General features: G+C 37.8%; 1 protein-coding gene across 1 annotated transcript in view; it reads left to right on the top strand.

The window, feature by feature from the left end:
- The window catches only part of LOC150083283 (pregnancy zone protein-like), a 374,597-nt gene that overhangs the window by 266,087 nt on the left and 80,515 nt on the right, over window positions 1–27,995 (top strand). Inside the window, exon 18 of the mRNA XM_090378461.1 lies at window positions 5,165–5,402. Within this exon, the coding sequence (XP_090234587.1) occupies window positions 5,165–5,402 (238 nt within the window). The remainder of the gene's footprint in view (window positions 1–5,164; window positions 5,403–27,995) is intronic.

Raw genomic sequence — 27,995 nt, 5'->3', positions numbered from 1 at the left:
CTTGAAATGAGGCCTCCAGACCTGTATACAGTACTCTAGGTGTGGCCTGACCATTGCCTTATACAAGGGAATAATCACCTCCTTATCCCTGCTAGAAAAATTGCTATATAACATTGACAATACACCATGAGCTACTCTTGCAGCCCATCTGCACTGCTCAGAGAACTTCATATCTGCCTGCACAACCACCCCGTCCCTTTCATTCTCTACCACTGTCAGTGTAATACCACAGAGTTGATACGCTGCTCTGGGGTTGCTGTTTCCCATATGTAGTACTTTACATTTGTCAATGTTAAACTTCATTTGCCACCTCTCTGCCCATCTGCTCAACCTTTCCAAATCCTGTTGCAGTAGCATAGTGTCAGTAGTGTCCTTGACAACCCTGCCAACCTTCTTATCGTCTGCAAACTTGGACATTAAGCTTGATATACCATCATCAATATCATTTATAAATACAGAAAACAATAATGAACCCAATACTGAACCCTGAGGGACTCCACTAATAACATTAGTCCACGATGAGCAGTGTCCATTGATTAGCACTCTCTGTCTTCTCCCCCTCAACCACCCCTTTATCCATAGCAGCAATTTGCCTCCAATGCCACACTGCTCCAATTTGTCCAGCAGTCTTCCATGTGCAACAGTATCAAAAGCCTTTCTAAGATCCAAATATATAATATCAAAGTTATTCCCTGCATCCAGTTCTTTTGTGACTGTATCATAGTATCCAATCAAATTGGTCAGGCAAGACTTCCCCTTAACAAAACCATGCTGCGTCTGAGCTATAACTGAAGTCTTGTCTAGATGATCCTGCAGTGCTTCTTTAACCAGTGCCTCCATTAATTTTCCAGGAATAGAAGTTAAACTAACAGGTCTATAATTACTTGTGTCGCCTTTTGATCCTCCTTTGTGAATTGGGGTCACATTTGCACATCTCCAGTCCATGGGTACTTCACCTGATTCCAAGGAAGCGCTCATAATTATGGCTAAGGGTTTGCTTAATTCCTTTGCTGCCTCCTTTAATATAACTGGATAGATCCCATCCACCCCAGGTGCCTTTCTTGTATTTATCTTCAACAATTTCTCCTCCACTTTACTCTCAGTTATTACAAGATTTTCTAGCTTACTGCCAGAGTTGAATACACCTCTGGCATTCCCCTCGCTGAATAACTCCTCATGTGTGAATGTTGATGCAAAATATTCATTTAGTTTGTTAGCTACGGATCATCAACAGTTGACCCATCGATATCAAGTGGACCAATCTGATTCATCCTCTTCCTTCTAGAGTTTACATAAGTAAAGAACTCTTTGCTGTTTTTCTTTGCATCCTTTGCCAAAGATTTCTCGTAATCTGCCTTCGCCTGCCTAACCTCCTTTGTAACTTGGTTACAGATCAACTTGTATCTATCATAGGCTTCTGTGTCACGTGTTAATTTGTATGTATCCCATGCATTTTTCTTCTCTGCCATATGTCTCATTAGTTCATCTGACATCCACTTAGGCCTAAACCTTGAACGATATTTCTTAGTTGGTATGTAAAGCCTAGTAGCTTCCAAGATAAGTTCTTTGAATACTTCCCATTTTGAATTTGCTGTTGGTAACATCATCAGTTGGTCCCACTGTATAGAATTTAAATACTGTCTCAGTCTATCGTAGTCGCCTTTACGAAAGCAATAACCCTTCCCTTTACCCCTAATGGTAGTTACCTCTTTGAGTAAATCCCACTTCAACACACTGTGATCACTGCCACCTAGTGTGATCACTGCCACCAATTCATTTACCTGCAGATTCTTAATGCATGAAGAATCACTACTGATAATCAAATCAAGAGTATTACTCCCTCTAGTTGCCTCCCGAACATGCTGATGTAGAAAACAATCATCCAATAAATCCACAAAAGCCTTGCTAGTGTGTGAGTGACCAGCCCCCAAATTCCAGTCAATATCTGGGAAATTAAAATCCCGCATTATAAGACTCTCTGATTTACTGGCCCACTCTATTTCCCTGTACAATTTCTTATTATACTCATCAGAGTCATTAGGCCTATAGCACACTCCTACTCTCAATTTTGATCTCTCAATGCTTATATCACACCAAACTGACTCGACACTGCACTGTCCAGCAATGTCGACTGGCTTCACTTCCTTGGATTTTATGTATTTCTTAACTAATAGCATAACCCCTCCTCCCTTCCTATCCTGTCTATCCCTTCTGTAGACATTGTACTCCCCAAATTCCAATTCTGCATTCCTTATATCTGTGTGACACCACGTCTCTGAAATCCCAACAATATCTGCCTTTGATGTTTGGAGCAATATCTCAAATTCATCAAATTCATTTACTAAACTCCCAGCATTAGTGTACACGCAAGTATACATGCACCTGTTCTTTTTCTTAGCTACCCTAACACAACCCATGTGTTTACTTGTACCGCAATGACTACCAGCAGTCTCTGAAATATCCTGCATCTTATTTTCCAGGCTGCGGCTCATTCCAATAGAAGCAGTGCAAGGATCACTTTCACCTCTGCCAGTGGCTACTGTTAATCTATTAACAGTAGCCACTGGCAGAGGTGAAAGTGGCTACTGTTAATCTATTATTCCTTGTATCCCCCCCAATCTAGCAGTTTTCTGACCCACTTAACACTGCCTCGATAGCATCAGCAAACATTCTTGCACCTTTTCTATTTAAGTGTATCCTATCCCTGTAGAAGCAGTCTCTCCTGTTAACAAGTACAGACCAGGCTGAAAAAAATTCTACCCCTTGAGCCTTGCACAATCTTTCCAGGGCCGAATTGATCGACAGGGCTCTCATCATATATGCTCCCTCCTATCGTATCTGGGCAGAATTGCAGACACTTTCAAATTCAACCCTAATTCACGGCTTTTTTCCAACAGTGACCTGTACTTGTTAAGTAATTCCGCCGGTCTCCTACTCTTAATATCATTAGTGCCAACATGTAGAACTATATCACCTTTTGTGCCCTATCTGATCAATGCTTAAACTATCTGAAACCTTCCATCTGATTAATGATTACAAGTATGTATTCTGCTAGCGTTAATCCACTGGTGATACATTGCGTATATTACTCATCTCTTGACAAGTTTGATAGAAAAGTTTGGCAAAACTAAAACAGTTGCATTTGACATTTTTAAGATGTCAAGAGCAACATATCATGTTGGTATATAAATGTCATTTAAACAAACTCCCATCTTATTAGTTGTCATCTGTTTTCTAACTTATCTACTAATGATGGCTGTCTTCTAACTTATCATCCACTAATTCTGGTGTTCCTTATGGTTCGGTTTTTTCCCCTGCTCTTTTTCTCTTCTTTATTAATAACATTCTTCCACTGACTGGAAATCCTATTCATAGTTTTGCTGATGACAGTACACTACTACATTCCACCTTCCAGTTTGAGAAACCTTGCCCCGCACAAACATCTTTGACTTCATGAATATCAACTACTAATTCCATAAATCTCCAGGTAATTCTCTAACTTATTTAATTTCAATCATTCTAAACTCAGCCCTGTCTTATATCTTACCAAAAGGAGTCTGCTGTTCCTATGCTTATCTTCAGTGACACTCAGATTTCTAGACAAGATCACTTATCTCTATTAGGGATTATCCTGATTTCTAATCTCTCTTGGTATCACAGATATTGCCTCTTATTCATCAAACAAAACTAAGATCTCTTTATCACTCTCAGCATTATTTTTCTTCTAAACAACTGCTGACGCTCTACAAATCCAAAATCCCCTCTAATATGGAATATTTTTCCCACATCTAGGGTAGTGTCTCCAAAATGTCTCTCATTCTTTTTGACTTTGACTCAATTTAAAAGCGAGCTGTCAGGTTAATTAATGACCTATCTCTTACAAAGTATTTATACTCTCTGTTTCACAGATGTTTAGTTTCTGTTATATGCCTTTCTCTAGATACTACATATATTCACAGGCACTGTTCTTCTGAAATTGCATTTGTAATTTCCCCATTCTCTTTCATTCCAGTCTGAAGATGTCTCAGACCCATAGAACTAACTTTTCCTCTTCCTCCTTTATCCTTTCCATTTCTGTTCTGTGGAACATGCTTTCTTCACATGTATTTTCCAAAAATTAGAATCTACAGAAATTCAAGTCTGATGCCAACAAGTGTCTTCTGTCTTCTCAGCCTTTGGCATGTTATTAAGCACTACAGGTTATACAAGTCGTTTTGTGTTTGGGGCTTCCATAAGAAAAAAATGGGGATGGGGAAAGAGAGAGAAAAAAAAGAATTTTTGACCATATTTAACTAAAATAACCTCTTGATTTACAAACATTTAGAATAAGAATTTTTTTTGACACTTTAAATTCAGTTTGCTTACTCAAAATTCAATCTTAATGAATTGTTGCTCAAAATTTATTTTAGTATCAAAACTAGAATGAGATAACAGCAGAAAAATTTAAGAGGTCAAAATAATAATAATAATTTAAATATTTATTCGGTATTATTTAACCATGTACATACAGCCATTTTAAGAGAAGTCCAGGTTCAGTAGTTCTGTGGTTCTGTCTAGCATAAAAATTAGTTCCCTTCTTTTTATCTTGAGGTACAGTACATCATTATTGCAACTGGAAGCTTTTGTAAAAGAAATAAATTTAAACATAAAAAATAAATACAGTATAGGGGGGCCTGACCATTTACCATTTTTTGAGATTGCCTTATTTACATTTCTACAATCTTATCTATCATAGCACAACATAATCTATCAGTATACTGCACTTTTTTTTTACTATTTATAACACTGTATTGTGTATAGAACATAAAGTGGTGTACACACTGAATAAACAGCACATCAACCAAAAACTTCTTTGCATCATTTGGCCATTTCGATACTTAAAAGGACATAAATAAAATTTTTTGGCACGCATCCTACCATTATATCATTATATTTATGGGAAAATTGCCCTCGATTTATGATTTAAGTTTCAAGAATGTGTGATCATCATAAATCAAGATGTTACTATAATTGAATACATTAGAATTACGATAAGTTGCCACTGTTACATTATAGTTGTTTTTCATGAAATCCTCTGATATTTTATTTTGTAATAAATAAAAATTCACTGTTGCTTAACAAATAGTAGTTCTCAGCTACCTCAATTTATGTCTCTTTTCTTAAGGGAGGCATAGGAGCAGACAAAGAAAATTTAGCCACTCTTACATCTTATGTACTTATCTCATTATTGGAATCAAAAGTTGACAATAGAATATTGATAGAAAGAGGTTTTCGTTGTCTGGAGGCCAAGAGCAATCCAAGTACCTATTCACTGGCACTCTTTACGTATGCTGCAGCTTTGGCTGAACATCCATCAGTTCAAAATTATCTTCACGAGTTAGAGGAAAGAGCTATTAATGAAGGTGACAGTCTTTTTTTTCATTATTTCATCTTTTAAAAAATAATAAAATTTGTGATATGTACACCGAGTGAACAGAAATCACGGGATACCTCCTAGTAATGAGTAGGCCCACCTTCACCTGGATAAGGACAGTCACATGGTGAGGCATTGAGTCCACTAGTTCACCAAAGCGTTCCACAGGTATTGCCATCCATGCTTGCTGCACTGCTGTCCATAATTCTGTTGCATTCCTGGGTTGAGGATCCAAAGCTTGAATGACCTTTCCACAGCATCTCAAAGATGCTCTACAGGGTTCATGTCCAGTGAACAGAGAGGCTATTCCATGGTAGTAAAATCTGTGGAATGCTCTTTGAACAATGTTCTAGTCACCACGGCTCTGTTGGGAGGTGCATTGTCCTGCTGGAAGAGTCCATTGCCCTGTGGGTGTCCGATGACAATGAAGGAATGCAGATGGTCTGCAAGAATGGACACGTAACCTAGACTGTTCAGAGATGCATCTAGACATACCAGAGGCCCCAACATGTGCCAATTGAACACGTCCCAGACCATTACCAACAGTCCACTTGCCTGAACAGTTCCTTGTTGATATGATGGGTGCATAGCTTCATGTGGTTTCTGCCAGATATGCACCCTCCTGTCTGCTCGAAATAACTAGAAATGGGACTCATCGGACCAGGAGACCCATCTCCAATCATCCAAGGTCCAGTGCTGATGTTCTTTCACCCAGTTGAGGCGTAGAGTCCTGTGTTAGCAATGGGACTGTGTTAGGTCGGCGGCTCCCATAACCTATTGTGGTTAATGATTGCTTGATGGAGACATTTCTGGCACCTCCTTCGTTGAAGTCGGTGGTTATTTATGCGACTGTCACTCTCCAGTTGGCTGAAACAGTGTGAGACACACGGCCACATTCATCCACCACTTGTTTTCTCATGGACAGTGCTCTCCATGAGGAGATGTTATTCCAGAAATGGTGTATTCCCAATAAACTCTTGATACTGTCAAATGGGGATAGTTCAATTACTGTAAGCCTCTGCAATAGAGTGACCCAAGCTTCTGGCACCCACTGTCATCCCTATTCCAAAGTCAGTTAACTCAAGATGTTTATCCATACTGACATCGAATTACCTATATACCTGCCAAGCGGTGGGTTTGTCCACTCGCGAGAGGGGTGACAGCATTGCATTGTCCAGGAAGCAGGTATCCCATGAATTCTGTCCTTTGTGTATATTGAAATGCTAAAATGAATAAGAAAATTTGTTTGTAATATGTATTGTGGTAGGTATACATTGTGGAGCCCATTGTATGTTCATCACCTTAGTATTCAGTGATTTATTTTTGCATTAAGTGACTCTGACCTCATACCTTCAGTGAACCACTGTAAGTTGTGTCTGATATGTTTCATCTTGAACACCTATACATTCATTTTTCAAACTGAGTACATAAAAGTTTTATGGCTATTTTAATTGAACTTCAGCCAGCACTCCTATACATCCTGGAATTCCATGATGTCACTGGAGGTATGGGCTCACTGCTGAAGAGTTAATTGCTGTTTTTTCACTTGACACTCTTTTATGACATTTGCAGTATATTGAGGCATGGTTCAAAAAGGTGCAATCATGATGTTGCCAGAGGTAAGAGTAGATATTGATTCCACAAGGCTTGTTGAGAGCTGAAAGTGCTGCATTATCCAAAATATTGAGATAACCTTTAAGAGGAATAAGTATACCTAGGTTGGACTAAAAGATGCAGTGCACTCAGATTAAGGACATTGGGATGGTTGTTCCCAAATCTGCAGTCTGTTCACTGAAATAATGTGAAATATAATTTTTAATTCCACAGTACAACTTTCCAAATGCCCTCTGTTTTCATAACTTGTTAAACTCTGTAATCAGTTGAATGATGCTCCATTTTTATTTATTTTTATTTGCCCTTTGAAGAATTCTCATTTGCTTTCTAAACTTTTTCTGGTTGCCAGAACTGGGAAGGTTGTTGGAATATGCATGAGTTTCTCACCACGTAATAATATTGAACAAATCTCTCCTAAGATATAGTAATAGCATTGAGCATATAGTCCATGGCAAAAAAACTCCAAGTAGATAAGAAAATGCAAATTATATGCTTCCCTCCTCATACAGATAACTATCCAGTTGACTTTTGAATTTACAAACTGTCAGCCTCAACTACCTACGAGGTCAACTTGTTCCAGCAATCAATGACTCGCTAGCTAAAAGAAAACTTCCTACATCTAATCTAAATGTCAACTACTGTGATTTGAATTTATGACCCCTAGATCTCGAATTCTTTATAACAGTGAGAATTTCACCTTCATTCATTTTATTAATCTCTCTCAGAGTCTTTTAAACCTCAATCAGGTCACCTCTGAGGTGCCTGGTTGCCAAGCTCTGTAGTCCACATAATTGGAGTCATTCCTCATATGGTTGTCCTTCTGCCGAGCTAACCATTCGAGTTGCCCATCTTTGGGCTCTTTCAAAAAGCTCAATGTGTTTTTTCAGATGAGGTCCCCATACTTGAACACAGTATTCCAAATGGGGTCTTACAATAGTCTTATACAATGGGATTATGTCCTCCCTATCTCTACAGGATAACATTCGATAAATCAATTGGACACCATGGGCTTTCCTGGTTGCCTGTCTGTTTGCACTGTTCAGAAAACTTCATATCTGCCCATATGGTAACTCCCAGATTCCTCCCCTCCCCCACTGTATTTATTTATATAATTTATTTGTTGGTTGCTATTCCCCATTGTAAGACATTGCATTTAGCAGCATTAAAACATAGCTGCTACTTCTCTGAACATCTTTGATGTCTGTTTGAGTCATCTGGAAGGAGTGTTGCTTGGCACTGATCATTAACGACTCTGCCAATCTTTATGTTATCTGCAAATTTTGTTATCATGCCTTCTATTCCTTTGTCAATGTCATTTATGAAAATGAGAAACAACAGTCGTCCAAGAACTAATCCTTGAGGGACCCCACTGAAGAATTTCCCTTAATCACAACTCTCTGCCTTCTGCTCAGTAGCCACTGAGCAGTCCATCTTAGAATCTTACCAGTAATTCCAACCTGTTAGGTGATTCAGAACCAGAGAGTGAAGATAGGTGATCCAGAACCAGAGAGTGAAAACACACTCTGGTTCTGGATCACCTATCTTTATTATAAAAAATGTTATCCGTTTCCCTTGTGTATTTATATACCAAAAATTTTTTTGATATTTATATACAAAAAAAAAAAAAAAACAGCAAACCCTCGCTAATCTGGTTACAGTTAATCCAGATTGAAATATCAAAAATTCTGTTCACAGTTGAGTACTTTGAAAGACACACAGAATTTAGGAAGGCAGATGAGTAACTCTGACTGCATGCTGATTTTTGACTGCACAGAGTGGTGAAACATACATTGTCTTGCATGTTGTTCAGTATCATTGTTGACTTTGAGTCGGGCATATGTTATTGCTTATATTGCTTCATTTGCATACTTCTTTATGTTTATATACATATGGGCATAAGTTAACATATTTTATATAATTATGGGTTCTAAAGAATTAAAAAGTGGAATAAAAAGAAAACATATTACTTTAACTATCGTTAATATTAACAAGCTCAAAGTGATAGAACAACTTGAAAATGGTGTTGGTGTTCCTGGAAAAAAAAAAATTGCTGAAGAATTTGGTATTGGCCAACAAATGGTATTGGCTGTGTCAAATATTAAAAAAACAAAAAGAATCTATAAAGACATTTGCTTTAAAATTCAATGTGGGGAGTGATAAAAGAAGTTTATCAAATAGACAGCATTAAAAAAGCCAAAAGAAGTGTTGCTGGAAAAATCTATATTTAAGTGGTATTCACAACAACCATCAAATGGTGTTGCCGTGCGAAGCCAACGCCACCTGATAAATGTATAAAAAGACAATACATTTATCTATCTATCGATCTATCAATAGATTAATGTATTGTCTTTTTATAATTTTGAAATAAAGGCTCTGCAATGATATTTTTTTATTTATTTTTGTTTTTTTCTGTTCTAAGTTTTTTTGTCTTTTAAGGCTGTCTTTTGCTTCATTAATCCGGATTATTGCTTAATCCGGATGACCTCTCCCTCCAATTAATCTGGATTAGCTTGGGTTTACTGTAATAATAATAAAATAAATACAGTGCAACTTCAATATAATGCCCCTCTTCATACTGCACTTTTTGGATATACCATGGGCATGATCATGTACCCCAAACCAAATGTGGAAAAAAAAAAGTCGTGTTCAAAGAACCAGCAATTTCATATTATAAACTGGAAAAAGTGAATATTGTATATGTTCACATCTTCTGTGTATCCTACTACCATATTTCCAACAGAAGAAATTAGCTAAAAATTGACTGTATATTCGCTGTTGATATATTCAGTATTCAGTTGCAAAGTAATTTTTGTAAACAACAGGACTCGTGAGAGACTAATTGCTGTAAACATCCAGTTTGTCCCCTCAGCTAGAGATGCACTAAAAGTATGTCAGTGGAATGCTAATTATAAACAGCTGCCTCTAGAGGAGAATATGGCTGTCATTCATCAAGTGTGTTACTTTAGTTATAAAGTGAATTTTTGTAAACAACAGAACATGACATACTTTCTTCAACTAGAAGTTACACTTAGGATATCAAAAACTGCTAAAGGCTAACATAGACAAAAATATACATGATCTGACAAGTGATTTATGGAGAAATCACATGACTTCACTTCAGCACTATGATAGGCCAGAGAGTTTGGCTTTTAATTTAGTTTTCTCAAAACATGGTAAATTTTAGGGCATCAGAAATAAATAAATGGCAAAATTAGTAAATCAGTAAGAATGAAGTAATGACCCCCAAGAGAAAATATTATATAGTTGAAGAAAAGTTAAAGATTATCGAAAGAGTTAGGAGTGGTGAAACAAAATGTAGTAAATTTCATGAGTGTAGAATTCCAGAAGGAACAATCAGCAGTTGGATAAAAGAGGAAGAAACATTGTCTTCATTTGTAGGCTATGTAGATGATGAAGTTGGCCTCCAAAGAAAAAAAACTAGACTTTTTGAAAACAGTGATGTAGACCAATGCTTATACAAGTGGTTTATACAGAAGTATACAGAAAGCACAGGTACTTAGATTTCATGAGATACTTGGTTGAGATGATGATACATTTAAAGTTTTTGAAGGATGGCTTTGGAGATGCAAGGCTTGTTATGGGATATCCCAGATTAATCTTGTAGGTGAATCTACATTTGATGACACTACAGTAGCAGAAGTGTTTCCTGAATTTTTGCATAATGTGATTCAAGGTGGTGAAATCACAGATGAACAGTTGCCACTTTGATGAAACAGCACTGTACTATAAACTTCTCCCTGACAAGTCACTGGATATTAAAAAGGCACCCAACAAAACTAACAAAGAGAGAACTGCTGTGTTATCCTGTCTTTGTTACTGATGCACAATGGCTCATTGTGCATCAAAGAAAAACTAGAAATCACAAGCCAAAGCCATTGTGCATCAGTAAAATCCAAAGTTCCCAGTGTTTTAAGTACATCAACATCAAGTTATGGGGAGAGATGTTCAGACTGGATTGCAGGAAGTTTTATTTTAGCCCGTGAGTTATAAATTACTGGAATAAATTACCTACGGGAGGAGGGAAATGCATAGGTTGTCTGTTTCCTTTTCTCTTATTATTATGTATTAATTATTTATTTAATTTAATTTTATTATTATTATTTTTTTTATTTATTTATTATTATTATTTTTTTTTGGCTGGTGCAGCATAAGCCTTAGGCCCCTTTTCACCATATGGCCATTACTAATACTAACATGAAATCTCTACCTGTGATTTATAAAAATAGCTCCAACATTTGGATGACAAGTGACATTTTTGCTTCAAGGTTTGAAAGTGACTTTGTACCATTGGTGAGATGACATTTGCTTTCCAAAAAAACTTGAAGTAAAGGGTCTGTTACTGTTGGATTGCTACCCAGCTCATCCTTTGGCTGATGTCCTGAAATCAAAAGATGGCAAGATACAGTGTTGCATTTCAGCCGAGGAACAAAACTGCACTAATTTAGCCAGCCCATGGATCACAACATTATTTGAGCCATCAAAGCTTATTATTATGATGAGCTACTTGCTGGTGTTGTGAACTCAGAAATTCAAGTTCTAGAATTTCTAAAAACATTAACAGTGAAAGACATTCCATAAATATTGGATTAAGGTGGGAGAAAAAAGCTCAAAAGTAGTTGAAAACTGCATAAAAAAATGTATTGAAAAAGCCGAGATCAATAATAATAATAATAATAATCTTGAATTAGCAGCATTTTCAGAACGTGAAGCAAAGGCTGCTTTCAACATACTTGGTAAGGGTCTCAGATCAAATGACTTGGCTGCTTGAATTGAGGTGGATGCAGAAGCTACAGTTGTGCATTACTGAGCAAGAGAAGAAATTGCAGCCTTTGCAAACAGTGGGAAGACAATTGACAAAGAGAAGGCCAGTTACATAGGGAGTGACGAGATGATAATGTGGATGACTCGTGTAAGAAAAAAGCACCAGAAATTAACAAAGTGCTTGGAAACATTAATGAGGTGATGGTGTGGATAGAATGTCAGAGTGATAGTGAACATCTTCATTTATTGCATCTGACCACTATTAAGCATTATGTACTGAAAAAATGCTGTCATCAGTTCTGGCAAACTAAATTACATGACTATTTCAGAACAGATGCATAAAATGTAAGTCCATAACAGCATTGGGTACTAGTATAAAATAAAGGAATGATATAATCTTTAGAGCTTAGTCTTTTAGTCTGTATACTCATAAAACATTACTAAATACATGTTTATTTACTAATTCAAGTGTATTTATGTTTAAACTGAAAAAAAAAAAAAAAATTTTTTTTTATCTGTAACATGCTTCAGTTTTAATGGATCACTCTGATATTCACCAATTGGATCACTCTGATATTCACCAGTTCTCTCTCTCTCTCTCACACACACACACACACACACACACACACACAAATTTAGAATCACAGCATATGACAACAGTTTTCATTAATTTTTTGAAATTAACTATGATAATGTAAAGTTTAATATAAAAATAAACACACATACACTACAAAGTATTTTAAGATTTTTTATTAACCATTGAAAAATGTACAGCAAAAAAATATAGAAAGGATTAATATATAACTATATTGATTTTTCATCAAAATATCCTCCATGAGATTTATCAGACTTACACAAACTTGGCATTCTGGTGATTAATTTTATAATAATGTCTTGACTAATGTTATTCTAGTGCAAGTTTACCCAAAAATTTTGTGAAGATGTGTAGATTTCACAGACTTGATGGTCTAGATGACCCCATAAAAGCTCTATTAGGTTTAAGTCAGGTTATTGGCATGGCCACACCATAATTTGCAATACTCCCTCCTGTAGTTTAGTCTAGAAAGTCCCTGCACAGCTTACAGCTGTGCTTTGGTCATTGTCTTGTTATAATATAAAATTTCTTCCACAAAGTGCAGATATTGCCTTATGTTCAAGAATGTTTTTATAGCCTTCTTTTCTTAATGTCCTTTCAATTCATATGATATCACATACCCCAGAAAACGGAAGCGACCCCATATCATGATGGGATTTCCACCATGTTTCACTGTAGGCACTAAACCATGTGGCACCATTTTTTCTTCAGGTGATCATCTCATATAAACCATATGCTTGGATTCAAAAATTTGAAATTTGGATTCATTCATCTGCAGTACATTTTTACACTCTTCAGTTGTCCAATGTTGATGGTGCTTAGCCCAAGCTAACTGTTTCTTCCAATTTTCTGTTTTTAATAAGTTTTCATACTGCTACACAACCACAAAGTCCTGCTTGGGTAAGATGTAGTTTTGCAGTGGATGTAGACACGGGATTTCCTCTATTTCTATTGAACTAGCTTGGATTTCAAGTGCAGGTAAGTCATCAGTTGCATTTAGAAATCAGTGTTATGGCCTTATTGGGTGCTTCCATTGTTATATCCATTTGTCCTGAACATGGTTTGTCCTTTAAACCACCAGTCTCCTTGAATTGTCAAATGGTAGTTTGTACTCCGTTAAATGAAACACCTAGGTTTTTGCCAATACTTCTCATGGAATAACTTTCTTTTTACAGAGTTGTAATAGCACTTCTTTTATCAACAGTCAGTTCCCTATTTTTTTCCATGTTTATCATGAAACATACAAAACTTACACCTTTTTCTGAATGATGGGTGTTCAATTTTATCTTACACTGTAACTCCTCAATTTATATTATTGCAGAACGCTCAAGAATCATGTATAATCTTCTGTAATATTGAAACATTACTCCCACTTTTAGAATATTTTAGAATCTTCTACAATGTTTTGTAGAAGATTCGAAATCAAGAATCTTCAGGAACATTCAGGAATCTTCTACAATGTTTTACCACATTCAGGAATCTTCTACAATGTTCTACCATGTTCAGGAATATTTTAAATCATTCTGGAATATTCTTAAATATTATTTCAGTTTTTTTGATTTTTATACATAAAAAAAATATTTTGATAAAAATGGCAAATAATTCGGTCCTATTTTAATAAACAATTGAAAATTAATAAAAATGAAACATGATTCCAAACATTTAGCTGGGGATATATATACATTCCCAGCTTTGGCTAATCAAAAACAAATATAGAGGTGGTTGTGGAGTTCAAAGCAACACATATTGTAATGTGGTTATCGGGCTTCTGTCTCACAGGATCTGACTTCAGGGTGCAGGGAAGTGGTAGAGAGTAATCAGTTGGTTGAGATGCTGAGCTTTTGCAATTACTAATGGCCTTGCACAGGTTGCTCATCTAATGGACAATCCTAACCACACAGCCAACAATCTTGTCTTTTTCTCATGAACAGTCCTTCCAAGCACATGCTTGAGGTGAGTGATTCTCTAGGCACTTCAGAGAACAGCTTAGTGATGGTCTCTTTCCAATGGAGCCTCTCTCTCTCATGACCATTCTGAGCCTTATGTTACCTGGCATTACAAAATTACAAAATGGGATGATCTGTTTGGTTTCTATTCTTCTTTTCCTTGGTTGGATTACTATTTTAAATCTTATGGTGTCAGTATTTGCTCAGATTGTTTCAGTGAAATTATTCTTGTAGGAATGAAATCCTTTATTCAACACCCCCACATTAAAATCTTGTCCTTTATCTAAACCTTGGTTTCCTAATAAATGTGCTAAGGCTGTTCAAGATAAGAATGTCACATATCACAACTGGCTTGTGTTCAGATCTCCAGGTTCAGTTATTGCCTATACCAAAGCTCACAACAATTGTAAAGCAGTTATTAATCAGTCCAAACTAGATTCATTCCACAGACTAAGAGTAGAAAACTTGCTTCTTGTCTAAATGGTAGTCAAGCATTTTGGTGTCGTGCTAAAGCTGTTGGCTGCAACTTTTGCCCATCTGTACTCCACCTCTGTTAAAACATTATAGTTCTATTGCCACTTCAGCTAAAGACAAAGCCAACTTATTAGCATCTTACTTTACTTCTAATTCTTGTATTCACAATCTTAGTAAACCATCTCCTACCATCCACAGTACACTCCACTCAGTGTCCCCTGTGGTCTTCTATCAAAAGGATGTTAAAAAAATTTGAGTTCCTTGATGCCAAGGAAGCTCCAGGTCCTGATAGTATTTCTCCACATGTTCTCAAAATCTGTGCTCCTGAGCTTACTCCTGTTTTGTGCCACCTTTTTCTCTTTCTTATTCTATTGGTGTTTTTCCTTCTGCTTGGAATGCTCATATCCAGCCAGTTCCTAAAATGGGTCTCTCCCATCCAATTATTGCGCCATTGTACTTATCTCTACTCTTTCTAAAATAATTGAGAAATCCATTAACTGCCAACTCCCAAACCATCAAGAAACCTTGCATCTGAGCAATAATTTCCGGTATGGATTCTGTCGGTGTCAATCCACTGGTAATATTGACTTATGTTACTTATCTCTGGACACATTTGATGGAAATGTTTGGTGAAACTCAAGCAGTTGCTGCTGACATTTCAAGGCTTTTGATTGTGTTTGGCATAAAGGCCTTCTAAATAAGCTTCCATCTTATGGAATGTTCACAGTTTTTTTTGTAATTGAGTTCTCCAGTTTTCTCTCTGACTACTCCCTGCTGGTGATGGCTCTCTGTCTTCTCACTTCTTTGCTAATGCTTGTGTTCACCAAAGTTCAGTTCTTTCTCCCAATCTTTTCCTCTTGTATATTAACGACTTTCTTCCATTTAGTGGAAATCCTATCAATAATTTTGCTGATGATAATACATTGCATTCCACCTTCCATTTTGAGAAATTTGCCAAGCATAAACAGCTTCAACTTCCTGGATATTCACTACCAGTTCCTTAAATGCTGATCTGCAAGTAATTCTCCTATGGAGCAAAGATAACTTGTGTTCAGTCCTGTCATATCATAGAAAAAAAAAAAAAAAAAAAAAGATTCTTCTGCTCCTATGCTTATCTATGATGGTATTCAGATTTCTAGACAAGATCACATATCTCTAGAAATTACCCTATTGGCATAAGCACATCACAAATACTGCCTCCTCTGCATCTGGGTTTTCTCTTCTGCTCTTGGCATTACTTTTTCTTCTAAACAGCTGCTCACTCTGTAAAAATCTCAAATCCTACAATGGAATATTGTTCCCATATCTGGTGCAGTGTCCCCATAATCTCTCTCTCTCTCTCTCGCTGTCAAGCTTCTGGACTTCATTCAGAAGAGGTTAATTAGGTTAATTAATGACCCATCTTTTACACAGTCTCTCTGCCCCCTGTTTCATAGACATTCTGGTTATGCTGCATGCCTTTTCTATAGATACTCCCATGGTTGCTGTACTTCTAAGTTGGCTTCTATAATTTCCCCTCTCCCTTCTAAACCAGTCATGGTTTAGAATAAACCATGTGCCACAAACAGTCAACATCCACTTACTGTCCAACTTTAAACTCTCAGAACCAACTTTTATTCTTTCTCATTTATCACTTCAACTTCTGTTTTTCTGGAATAATCTCCTTTCACATATTTCCTTAAAATTGCAATCTATAGAAATTGAAGTGTAATATCAATAGGTACCTTCTTTCATCATCTTAATCCTCAACCCACACACACACACAGTACTAAGTACAAGTTCTAATACCTTTCTTGTTTGGGGTTTTATAAAAAATTAACGGGTTTCTGTCTTGCAGGAACAAATTTCACAGTGCAAGGAAATTGTAGAGAATGCTGAGACATCATGTTTGACAATGATTTTAGCAATTCAGCATATTCAGCAGAGGGTGGATTATCAGACTTTGTGAGGATGGATGGTCGATTTGTCATGTAACAGAATTTTTTGGGCTGTGACAATACCACAGTGCACAGATGTTGGCAAGAATGGCTGCAGGAAGATACAACTGCTAATTGAATGGGTAGTGGAGCATGACGGAGGACTACAGAATGGTAAGATTGTTTAATTCATCAACAGGTTTGCACCACCTACTGCCACACTGGCTGCCATCCAGTGAGCTGTGACATCAGCTGGCTGTCACCGCATCACTCCTCAAACCACTACATGCTGACTAGCAGAAGGGGACTGCCATGCATACCAGCCATTGTGTTGATTACCCCTGACCACTGCCCACCATCAACGGTGTCTGGAATGGTGCCATGAACAGGCCACCCGAGATACAGAATAGCATGAAGTGACCTTTGGTCATGAATCCCATTTTTGCTTGGAGCCCAATGATACTGCACATGTGTATAGCAATGACATGGTGAGTCCAGTGATACTAGAGCCATTTTTGAACATCATGCTGCAAGCTGTGTTGGTTTATTATGTATGGAGTGATCAGTTTTGATAGTGTGTCATAATTGGTGAACATCAACAGCAGTCTGACTGCTCACCACTGTGTTGCTGAGATTCTGGCACCTGTCGCTCTCTGATTTGGATGCCTGATGCCATTTTTCAGCAGGACACCACCTGACCACATATTGCATTGGTTTGCTTTGAGTATCTTCTTAGTGTAGATGTAAAGAATGTGCAAGGCTCAAGGGGTAGAATTTTTTTCAGCCCGGACTGTACTTGTTAACAGGAGAGACTGCTTCTATAGCGATGGGATACACTTAAATAGAAAGGGTGCAAGAATATTTGCTGATGCCATCGAGGCAGTGTTAGGTGGGTCGGAAAACTGATAGCTTGGGGGGATACAAGGACTAATAGTTTAACAGTAGCTGTAGGCAGAGGTGAAGGTGATTCTTGCACAACTTCTATTAGAATAAGTAGCGACCTGGAGCGTGGGGAGTTGGGGGTTTCAGGGACGGATGGCAGTCATCCTGAAATAGGTGGGTATATGGGATGTGTTAGGGTAACTAAGAATAGGAGTAGGAGCATGTATGATTGCATGAATACCAATGCTAGAAGTATAGTAAATAAATTTGATGAATTTGAAGTGCTGGTCAAGACATCAAAGACAGATATTGTTGGGTAGACAGGATAGAAAGGATAGAAAGGGAGGAGGTGTTATGCTGTTAATTAAGAAAAACATAAAATCAAAAGAAGTGCATCCAGTTGATATAGATGAACAGTGCACTGTTGAGTCAGTTTGGTGTGACATAAGCACTGCAAAAGCAAAAATTAGAGTAGGAGTGTGTTATAGGCCTAATGACTCGAATGAGTACAATGAACAATTGTACAGAGAAATAGAGCGGGCTAGTAAATCGGAATGTCTTATAATGGGGGATTTTAACTTCCCAGATATTGACTGAAACTTGTGGGTTGTTCACTCGCACACTAGTAAGACTTTTGTGGATTTATTGGATGATTGTTTTCTGCAGCAGCATGTTCGAGAGGCAACCAGAGAGGGTAAGTAATACTCTTGATCTGGTTATCAGCAGTGATCATTCGTGTATTAAGAATTTGCAGATAAAGGAACCACTAGGTGGTAGTGATCACAGTGTACTCATGTGGGATTTACTTAAAGATATAATTACCATCAGGGGTAAAGGAAAGGGTTTTTGCTTCCGTAAAAGTGAGTACAGTGGTCTCCGACAGTTTTTAAATTCTGTACAGTGGGATCAACTGATGATGTTACCAACAGTAAATTCTAAGTGGGAAGCATTCAAGGAATTAATCGTGGAAGCTACTAAAAGTTTCATACCTATTAAGAAATATTGTTCAAGGTTTAGGCCTAAATGGTTATCTAATGAACTAATGAGACTCGTAATAGAGAAGAAAAATGCATGGGATGCATATAAATTATCAAGCGACTCAGAAGCCTATGGCAGATATAAGCTAGTCTGTAATCAGGTGACAAAGGAGTTTAGGCAGGCTAAGGCAGATTATGAGAAATCCTTGGCAAAAGATGCTAAGAAAAACAGCAAGGATTTCTTTACTTATATACACTCTAAAAGGAAGGGGATGAATCTGATTGGTCCACTTGACATCGATGGTTCGACTGTTGATGATCCTGCTCAGTTAGCAAACAAACTGAATGAGTATTTTGCATCTACATTCACACATGAGGAATTATTAAGGTTTGAAAATGGCAGAAGGTTATCAAATTGTAGCAGGATACTTAATGATTTTGTAATAACTGAAAGCAAAGTGGAGGAGAAATTGTTGAATTTAAACATAAGAAAAGCACCTGGGGTGGATGGGATCTATCCGGTTATATTAAAGGAGGCGGCAAAGCAACTAAGCAAACCCTTAGCCATAATTATGAGAGCGTCCTTGGACTCGGGAGGTTCCCACGGGCTGGAGATGTGCAAACGTATCCCCAATTCACAAAGGGGGATCGAAGGGTGACACGAGTAATTACAGACCAGTTAGTTTAACTTCTGTTCCGGGTAAAATAATGGAGTCACTGGTTAAAGATGCATTGCAGGATCATCTAGACAAGACTGCAGCATTAATTCAGACACAGCATGGGTTTGTTAAGGTAAAGTCTAGTCTGACAAATTTGATAGGATATTATGATATGGTTACAAAGGAACTGGATGCAAAAAATAATTTTGATATCATATATTTGGATTTCAGGAAAGCTTTTGACACAGTTGCGCATGGAAGACTATTGTACAAATTGGAGCAGAATGGTATTAAGGGTAAGTTGCTACAATGGATAAAAGGATGGTTAAGTGGGAGAAGACAGAGGGTGGTAATCAATGGGTGCTGCTCTTCTTGGACTAATGTTATTAGTGGAGTCCCACAGGGTTCGGTGTTAGGTCCACTGTTGTTTTGTATATTTATCAATGATATTGATGAAGGTATATCAGGCTTAATGTCGAAGTTTGCAGATGGTACAAAGGTTGGCAGGGTTGTTAATGACAGTAATGGCAGTGTGCTACTGCAACAGGATCTAGATAATCTGGGCAGATGGGCTAAGAAGTAGCAACTGAAGTTTAACCTTGACAAATGCAAAGTACTGCATATGGGTAGAAGTAACCCCAGAGAAACGTACCAACTGTGTGGTACTACACTTAAGGTGGTAGAAAATTAAAAAGACCTGGGAGTAATTGTGCACTCAGATATGAAGTTTTCTGAGCAATGCAGACAGGCTGCCAGGGCAGGTCATGGGGTTTTGTCAATGATATATAGGAATTTTGCCAGCAGGGAAAAGGAGGTGATTATCCCTCTGTATAAGGCAATGGTCAGGCCATGCCTTGAGTACTGCGTACAGGTCTGGAGGCCTCATTAGCATTAGCATTAGTAGAGGCATTTGATGCAAGAAAGCAAGCTTATGCAGCATCAGCCAAAAAAAACTTCCACTTCACCCCTCTGTTCATTCGAAATACCTGTCCAGTTGAGCCTTAAACTTATTTAGGCTATCAACTTCCACGACAAGGGATGGAAGTCTGTTCCACCAACCAACCACTCGCTGGCTAAAGGCAAATTTCTGCATGTCTATCCTACATCTGTCTTTCCTCAATTTGAATTTATGCCCTCTCAAGTGATTATTCTGAGCGAGAGGAAGAATCCCATCAGCATTGAGCATGCTCAAACCATTCAATGCTTTATACACCTCTATCAGATCACCTCGCTGGTGCCTAGTTTCCAGACACTGTAATTTGCAAAACTTTCTTCATAAGAGCACCCCTTTGTTCCATTCACTAATCTTGTTGCCCTTCTCTGTACTCGTTCCAGCAGCTCTACATCCTTCTTGAAATGAGGCCTCCAGACCTGTATACAGTACTCTAGGTTTGGCCTGACCATTGCCTTATACAAGGGAATAATCACCTCCTTATCCCTGCTAGAAAAATTCATATACATCATTGACAATACACCATGAGCTACTCTTGCAGTCCGTCTGCACTGCTCAGAGAACTTCATATCTGCCTGCACAACCATCCCCAGGTCCCTTTCATTCTCTACCACTGTCAGTGTAGTACCACTGAGTTGATACGTTGCTCTGGGGTTGCTGTTTCCCATGTGTACTACTTTACATTTGTCAATGTTAAACTTCATTTGCCACCTCTACCTCATTTTAGGAAGGATGTAGATTTACTTGAGCATGTACAGAGAAGGGCAACAAGATTGGTGAGGGGAATGAAGGGATCCTCTTACCAAGAGAGGCTTAAGTTCTGTAAATTGCTGTGGCTGGAGACCAGGCACCTGCACGGTGATCTGATTGCGGTATATAAGGCCTTGAATGGGCTGAGCATGCTGAATTCTGATGGGATCCTTCCACTTGTTCAGATTACAAACCTAAGGGAGCATAAATTCAAATTAAGAAAAGACAGATGTAGATTAGATGTGCGGAAATTTGCCTTTAGCCAGCAGGTGGTTAATTGCTGGAACAAACTTCCATCTGTCGTTGTGGAAGTTGATAGGTTGAATAAATTTAAGGAGGAACTGGACAGGCATTTGGAGGGAATGGTGTGATTTTTTTTTTTTTTTTTGGCTGATGCTGCATAAGCTCATACACTTGTTTTCTTGCATCAAATGCCACTGCTACTACTACTACTACTGTGTTGGCCAGTCAGGTCTCTGGATTTCTTCCATATGATGCTTGTGTGGGCCATCTACAAAGCCACCCACAGCCAGTACAGACCACAGATGTTCTGTGGGACTAGGTTCAAGAGGCTAGGTGAGAAATATCACAGGAGACTGTTTGACATCCATATGACTCAGTGTAATTGCAACCATGGTGGATTTACATCATATCGATCTGTCCATTGTAAGCATCATTTGGTGTCATTAAATGTGTTTACACAAACACATTAGCATCTGCAACTTTTATCATTGTTCCTTAATTCCTCTATACATATACATTTAACATTTATACATGTGTGCGTGTGTGTGCACCAGTGAAAATCAGTGATGTGTCAGATTTATGCTCTTTTGAGTATGTATTTACTACCCCATCACAGAACAATCAAGAAACATGGTGAAATCTGTTAGTAACTGTTATTGTTATGGTAAAGGAGGGAAAACATCTTAGAAGATTACCAAAATTAAAAACATTGAAAAAATGTGTTTTCTGAATGGAAATAATGACTAACACCCCTATCATGTTTAGCATTAGCATTGGTAGAGGCATATGATGCAAAAAAGAAAGCTTATGCAGCATCAGCCAAATAAAAAAAAAAAAAAGAACCCTTTCCCATTTCACCCATCCATTCACCCCAAATGTTTGTCTAGTTCTGCCTTGAATTTATTCAAGCTGTCAACCACAATATCAGATGGAAGTTTGTTCTGGCAATCAACCACCTGCTCGCTGAAGGCAAATTTCTTCACATCTATTCTACAACTGTCTTTCCTCAGTTTGAATTTATGTCTGCTCAGGAGATTAATCAGGGCAAGAGAAAGAATCCCATCAGCATTGAGCTTGCTCAAACCATTCAAAGCATTATACACCTGAATCAGATCAGATCAATTACCTCACAGGTGCCGAGTCACCAGATGCTGAAATTTTCAGAACTTAAGCCTTTCTTTCTAAGAGCAACCCTTTGTTCTATTCACCAGTCTTTTTTCCCTTCATTGTACTCTTTCCAGGAACTCTACTACCTTCCTAAAATGAGGCCTCCAGACCTGTATACAATACTAACGGTGTGGCCTGACCATTGCCTTACACAAGGGGATAATCACCTCCTTATCCCTACTAGAAAAATTCCTGTATATCATTAACAAGACACCATGAGCTATTCTTGCAAGCTCTCTGCAGTGATCAGAAAATTTCATATCTAACTGCACAATTATCCCCAGTCCTTTTTCATTCTCCACTTTCCTGAGTGTACTACCACACAGGCGATATATTACTCTGGGGTTACTGCTACCCATATGTAGTACTTTACATTTGTTAATGTTAAAGTTCAGTTGCCACCTCCCAGCCCATCTGCTCAACTTTTCTAGATCCTGTTGCAGTAGTCTGCTGTCATTAGTATCATTAACAACCCTGCCAACCTTCATATCACCTGCAAACTTGGACATTAAACCTGATATACTTTCATTAATAAATGCAGAAAACAACGGGCCCAACACTGAACCCTGAGGGACTCCACTAATAACATTAGTCCATGAAGAGCAGTGTCCATTGATTACCACTCTCTGTATTCTCCCACTCAACCATCCCTTTATCCATAGCAGCAATTTGCCCTTAATGCCATTCTGCTGCAATTTGTATAGTAGCCTACCATGTGCAACAGTATTAAAAGCTTTCCTTAAATCCAGGTATATGATATCAAAATTATTTTTTGCATCCAGTTTCTTTCTAACCACATCATAGTATCCAATCAAATTGGTCAGACAAGACTTTCCCTTAACAAACCCATGCAGTGCTTCTTTAACTAATGGCACCATTAGTGTTCACAGAACAGAAGTTAAACTAACAGGTCTGTAATTACTTTTGTCCCCCTTTGATCCTCCTTTGTGAATTGAGGACACATTTGTACATATAAAGTTAATATTGAATGAAATTAATTATCTTCTTATTTTATATGAAAATTAAGATAATTTTCACATTAAATAAAAAGATAAGCAAACAAATTAGAAAATACTGAAACTTTAATAGTGAAAAATATTTCTGATTGAAAGTGAAAGGAAAACACCACATAACTAAATTCTGTCTAATGACTTTTATATCTATTCCTCTTCTTCATGTGGCGCTTCCGTAGCCAGGTGTAAAGGAACAGCAGTGCATAGCACACGCTTCTTGATTAGACCGGGGTTTGAGCCCGTCACCACCAAATACAGAGGATGCGGAAAGGTCAGGGAATGACCACCGCATATTCCGGAGCAATATGGCCTTAGTTGCTAATGCTCCTAAAAACCAAATAACAAACAAACAATCTTCTTCATGTAAGGCTAAAGGTCTATCTTTTGCTTTCTCAGTGGTGTGGCATACAGGAAGAAAAAAACATCAAGAGTTGCATCACATTCTTTTTCTTCAACTTTGTGACTTTTTATTTTTATTTTTTTGCATAATTAATTGCTTAGTATTAATATTAAGCGTACTTAGTTGCATAATACAATTGCAAAATGCATAATTTTGCATTTGTAATAATTGAGAAGAATTTTAGTTATTTTTTTAATTCGAAACTAACCAAATTTTAAATTCAAAAATCCATAAAATCTTAGTCTATTTGTACAGAATTTCAAGAGGGTAATTTTTTCATATTATTATTATAAGCCATTTGGTGCAAGGAAGCCTGAGGTTTGTGCTGGACCAGCCAAAAAAAAATAGAGAGAGAGAGAGAGAGAGAGAGAGAGAGAGAGAGAGGGGGGGAATCACCAAGAAAGAGAAGAATGATGATATCCAGCTCAGGAACCTGGGTGTGCCAAGCCCGTACTCACTAGATGTGATCCTCTGGGGTTATATAGAATCCATTGTATCTTTGACCAGTTCACTGGCAAAAAAATTTTTTTTTGTCTAGTGATGCTCTTTTCTAAGGGTGCTGTAGAAAATACTTTCAATTTTTTCTTGTAATACCAAGCTAATACCATCTTCTTTATTTTAATACTTTTTGTTCATAGACATCCAAAACAGTAAAACTATGAGTAGACTTGAAATAATATGAATATTACCATCCTCAAGGTTATCCCAAATGATTCATTAATAATAATTTAAATATGGTGCAAGTTGGTCTACTAAACTGAAAACCTTTTAAAATTGGCCATGAATGCCAATTACAGTAATGTGTAAATGTAATTTCCTGAACCAGTCAGAACTACTATTTTTCTGATGTAAACATAAATCTGGCACTGACTTACTCCACTCTTTCTGAACAGTTTTTAATTTTCACATTTTCAGTGTGTTAATGGCTTATTGCTTCCTGTGGTAACTTCTGGACCTAATGACTAAATTCGCTTGCAAAATAAAAGGAAGCAAGGTTAAGGAATATGTAGGTGAGTGTAAGGCATTGTTGTTAAAATTGATGACTCACAACACTCAGATTTTCACCAGCTCATATTAACTTATGAATTTAAATAACTATTAGAATCTTATAAAGTTTCCTATTTTAAACTCTCTTGCCTTTTTTTTTTTCCTCTCAAAAGATAATTAGTGAATGAAAGATCCACTGCTGTTGTTATAATTTTTTGCATGCCCACTAGACAGTTAATTTAGATAAACTGTCTAGTGGTATCTGCTTGATGTTTTCTTTTTTTAAACTTTATTTGACATGTATGTATAAAGTCCTGTATCTGCTGACTAAATGCATACATTTGTTTGCATTAAGGTGGAATAGAACCAGGGTATGTCTGCCAGGGGCAAAAGTTGATGATTTTGTAGAACAGATATCATCTTTTACAGGCACAAAGGGTGATATTATTGTACACATTGGCACTAATGATATTAAGAGTAGGAGATCTGCAGATTTCCTTAACAAGTATAGCATAATGTTGAAAGAAAGTCATGAGTTAGGGTTAAATTTGAAAGTGCCTGCAATTCTGCCCAGACACGATAGGAGGAAGTATATGATGAGAGCCTTGTCAATCATTTCGGCCCTGGAGAGATTGTGCAAGGCTCAAGGGGTAGAATTGTTTTCAGGCTGGTCTGTGCTTGTTGACAGGAGAGACTGCTTCTACAGGGATGGGGTACACTTAAATAGAAAGGGTGCAAGAATAATTGCTGATGCTATCAAGGCAGTGTTAGGTGGTTCGGAAAACTGCTAGCTTGGAGGGGGATAGACAGACTAAAAGTTTAACAGTGGCTGCAGGCAGAGGCAAAAGTGATTCTTGCACTGCTTCTATTAGAATGAGCAGTGGCCTGGAGGGCAGGGTGCTGGGGGTTTCAGGGACTGATGTGAGCCACCATGAAACAAATAAATACATGGACAGTGTTAGGGTAACTAAGAATAAGAATAGGTGCATGTATATTTGCATGTACAGCAATGCTAGAAGTAAAAAAAAAAAAAAGTAAAGTGCAGCCATTATCAACCCATTGCAGGATGGAAGCCTCCTCAACAATTCATGCTGAGGGAAATGGACCATAATCTGCCACGCTGGTCCAGTGCGGGTTGGCAGATCGACCGTATTCAGCAGTCAGGGGCTTGAACCCCGGTCTACTCAAAGAGCGTGTGCTACTGCACTCCCGCTCCTGCCCACTCGGCTAGAAGTATAGTAAATAAATTTGATGAATTTGAAGTGCTGGTCAAGATATCAAAGATGGGTATTGTTGGGATATAAGCAGGCAGAGATGAAAGTGATTCTTGCACTGCTTCTATTAGAATGAGCAGCGGCCTGGAGTGCAGGATACTGGGGGTTTCAGGGATTGGTGGGAGTTACCACGAAACAAATAAATACATGAGCCATGTTAGAGTAACTAAGAATAAGAATAAGTGCATGTACACCAATGCTAGAATGGGCCAGTAAATCAAATTGTGTTATTCTGGGCGATTTTCACTTCCCAGATATTGACAGCACACTAGCAAGACTTTTGTGGATTTATTGGATGATTGTTTTCTGTAGAAGCATGTTTGAGAGGCAACCAGAGAGTGTAATACTCTTGATCTGGTTATCAGCAGTAAATATTTGTGCATTAAGAATTTGGAGATAAAGGAACCACGAGGTGGCAGTGATCACAGTTTACTGATATGGGATTTACTTAAAAATATAATTACCATCAGGGGTAAAGGGAAAGGTTTTTGCTTCCGTAAAGGTGACTACAGTGGTCTCACACAGTTTTTAAATTCTATACAGTGGTACCAACTGATGATTTTATCAACGTCAAATTCTAAATGGGAAGCATTCAAGGAACTAATCGTGGAAGCTACTAATCTTTTAATACCAATTAAGAAATATTATTCAAGGTTTAGGCCTATATGGATGGCAGAGAATAAAAATGAATGGGATGCATATAAATTATCAGGTGACACAGAAGCCTGTGACAGATATAATCTAGTCTGTAATCGAATCACAAAGGAGATTAAACAAGCTAAGGCAGATTACAAGAAATATTTGGCAAGAGATTCTAAGAAAAACAGCAAGGGCTTCTTTACTTATATAAACTAGAAGGGGATATGGATCAGATTGGTCCACTTGATATCGATGGTTCGACTGTTGATGATCCTGCTCAAATAGCTGATAATCTGAATGAGTATTTTGCATCTACATTCATACTTGAGTTATTAAGGGAGGAATATGCTGAAACTTAATCAAACTGTAACAGGGTGCTTAATGATTTTGTAATAACTGAGAGTAAAGTGGAGGAGAAATTGTTGAATATAAACATAAGAAAGGCACCTGGAGTGGATGGGATCTATCCAGTTATGGTAAAGGAGGCAGCAAAGGAAATAAGCAAACCCCTAGCCATAATTATAAGAGCTTCCTTGGACTCAGGGAAAGTCCCCGCGGACTGGAGAGATGCAAATGTATCCCCAATTCACAAAATGGGATCTTAGGGTGACATGAGTAATTATAGACTAGTTAGTTTAACTTATTTTTCTGGGGAAAATGATGGAGTTACTGATTAAAGAAGCATCGCATGATCATCTAGACAAGACTGCAGCAATAATTCAGACAGAGCTTTTTTTTTTTTTTCTTGTTATTCGGTTTTTCGGAGCATTAGCAACTAAAGCCATATTGCTCCGGGGATATGTGGTGGTCATTCCCTGACCTTTCCACCACCTCCTATTTGGTGGTCACAGGCTCGAACCCCGGTCTAATCAAGAAGCGTGTGCTACGCACTGCTGCTCCTGCCCACCTGGCTACTGAGGAGCCCCCAAACAGAGCATGGGTTTGTTATGGGAAAACCTTGTCTGGCAAATTTGATTGGATACTATGATGTGATTACATAGGATCTGGATGCAAAAATTAATTTTGATATCATATACTTGGATTTCAGGAAAGCTTTTCGTACTGTTGCGCATAGAAGAGTACTGGACAAATTGGACAAATTGTGTAAGTTGCTACAATGGATAAAAGGGCGGTTGAGTGGGAGAATTCAGAGAGTGGTAATCAATGGCCACTGCTCTTAATGGACTAATGTTTGTTAGTGGAGTCCCCCAGCGTTCGGTGTTGGGCCCACTGTTGTTAGGCGCCTCCGTAGCCAGGTGGGAAGGAGCAGCAGTGCGTAGCACACGCTTCTTGATTAGACCGGGGTTCGAGC

The sequence above is a fragment of the Mastigoproctus giganteus genome, chromosome 7 (genome assembly GCF_048544385.1).
Source record: "Mastigoproctus giganteus isolate SK-2022 chromosome 7, ASM4854438v1, whole genome shotgun sequence".
NCBI lineage: Eukaryota > Metazoa > Arthropoda > Arachnida > Uropygi > Thelyphonidae > Mastigoproctus > Mastigoproctus giganteus.
The sequence above is the reverse complement of the archived record's forward strand: the minus strand, read 5'-3'. Positions and strand labels throughout refer to the sequence as shown.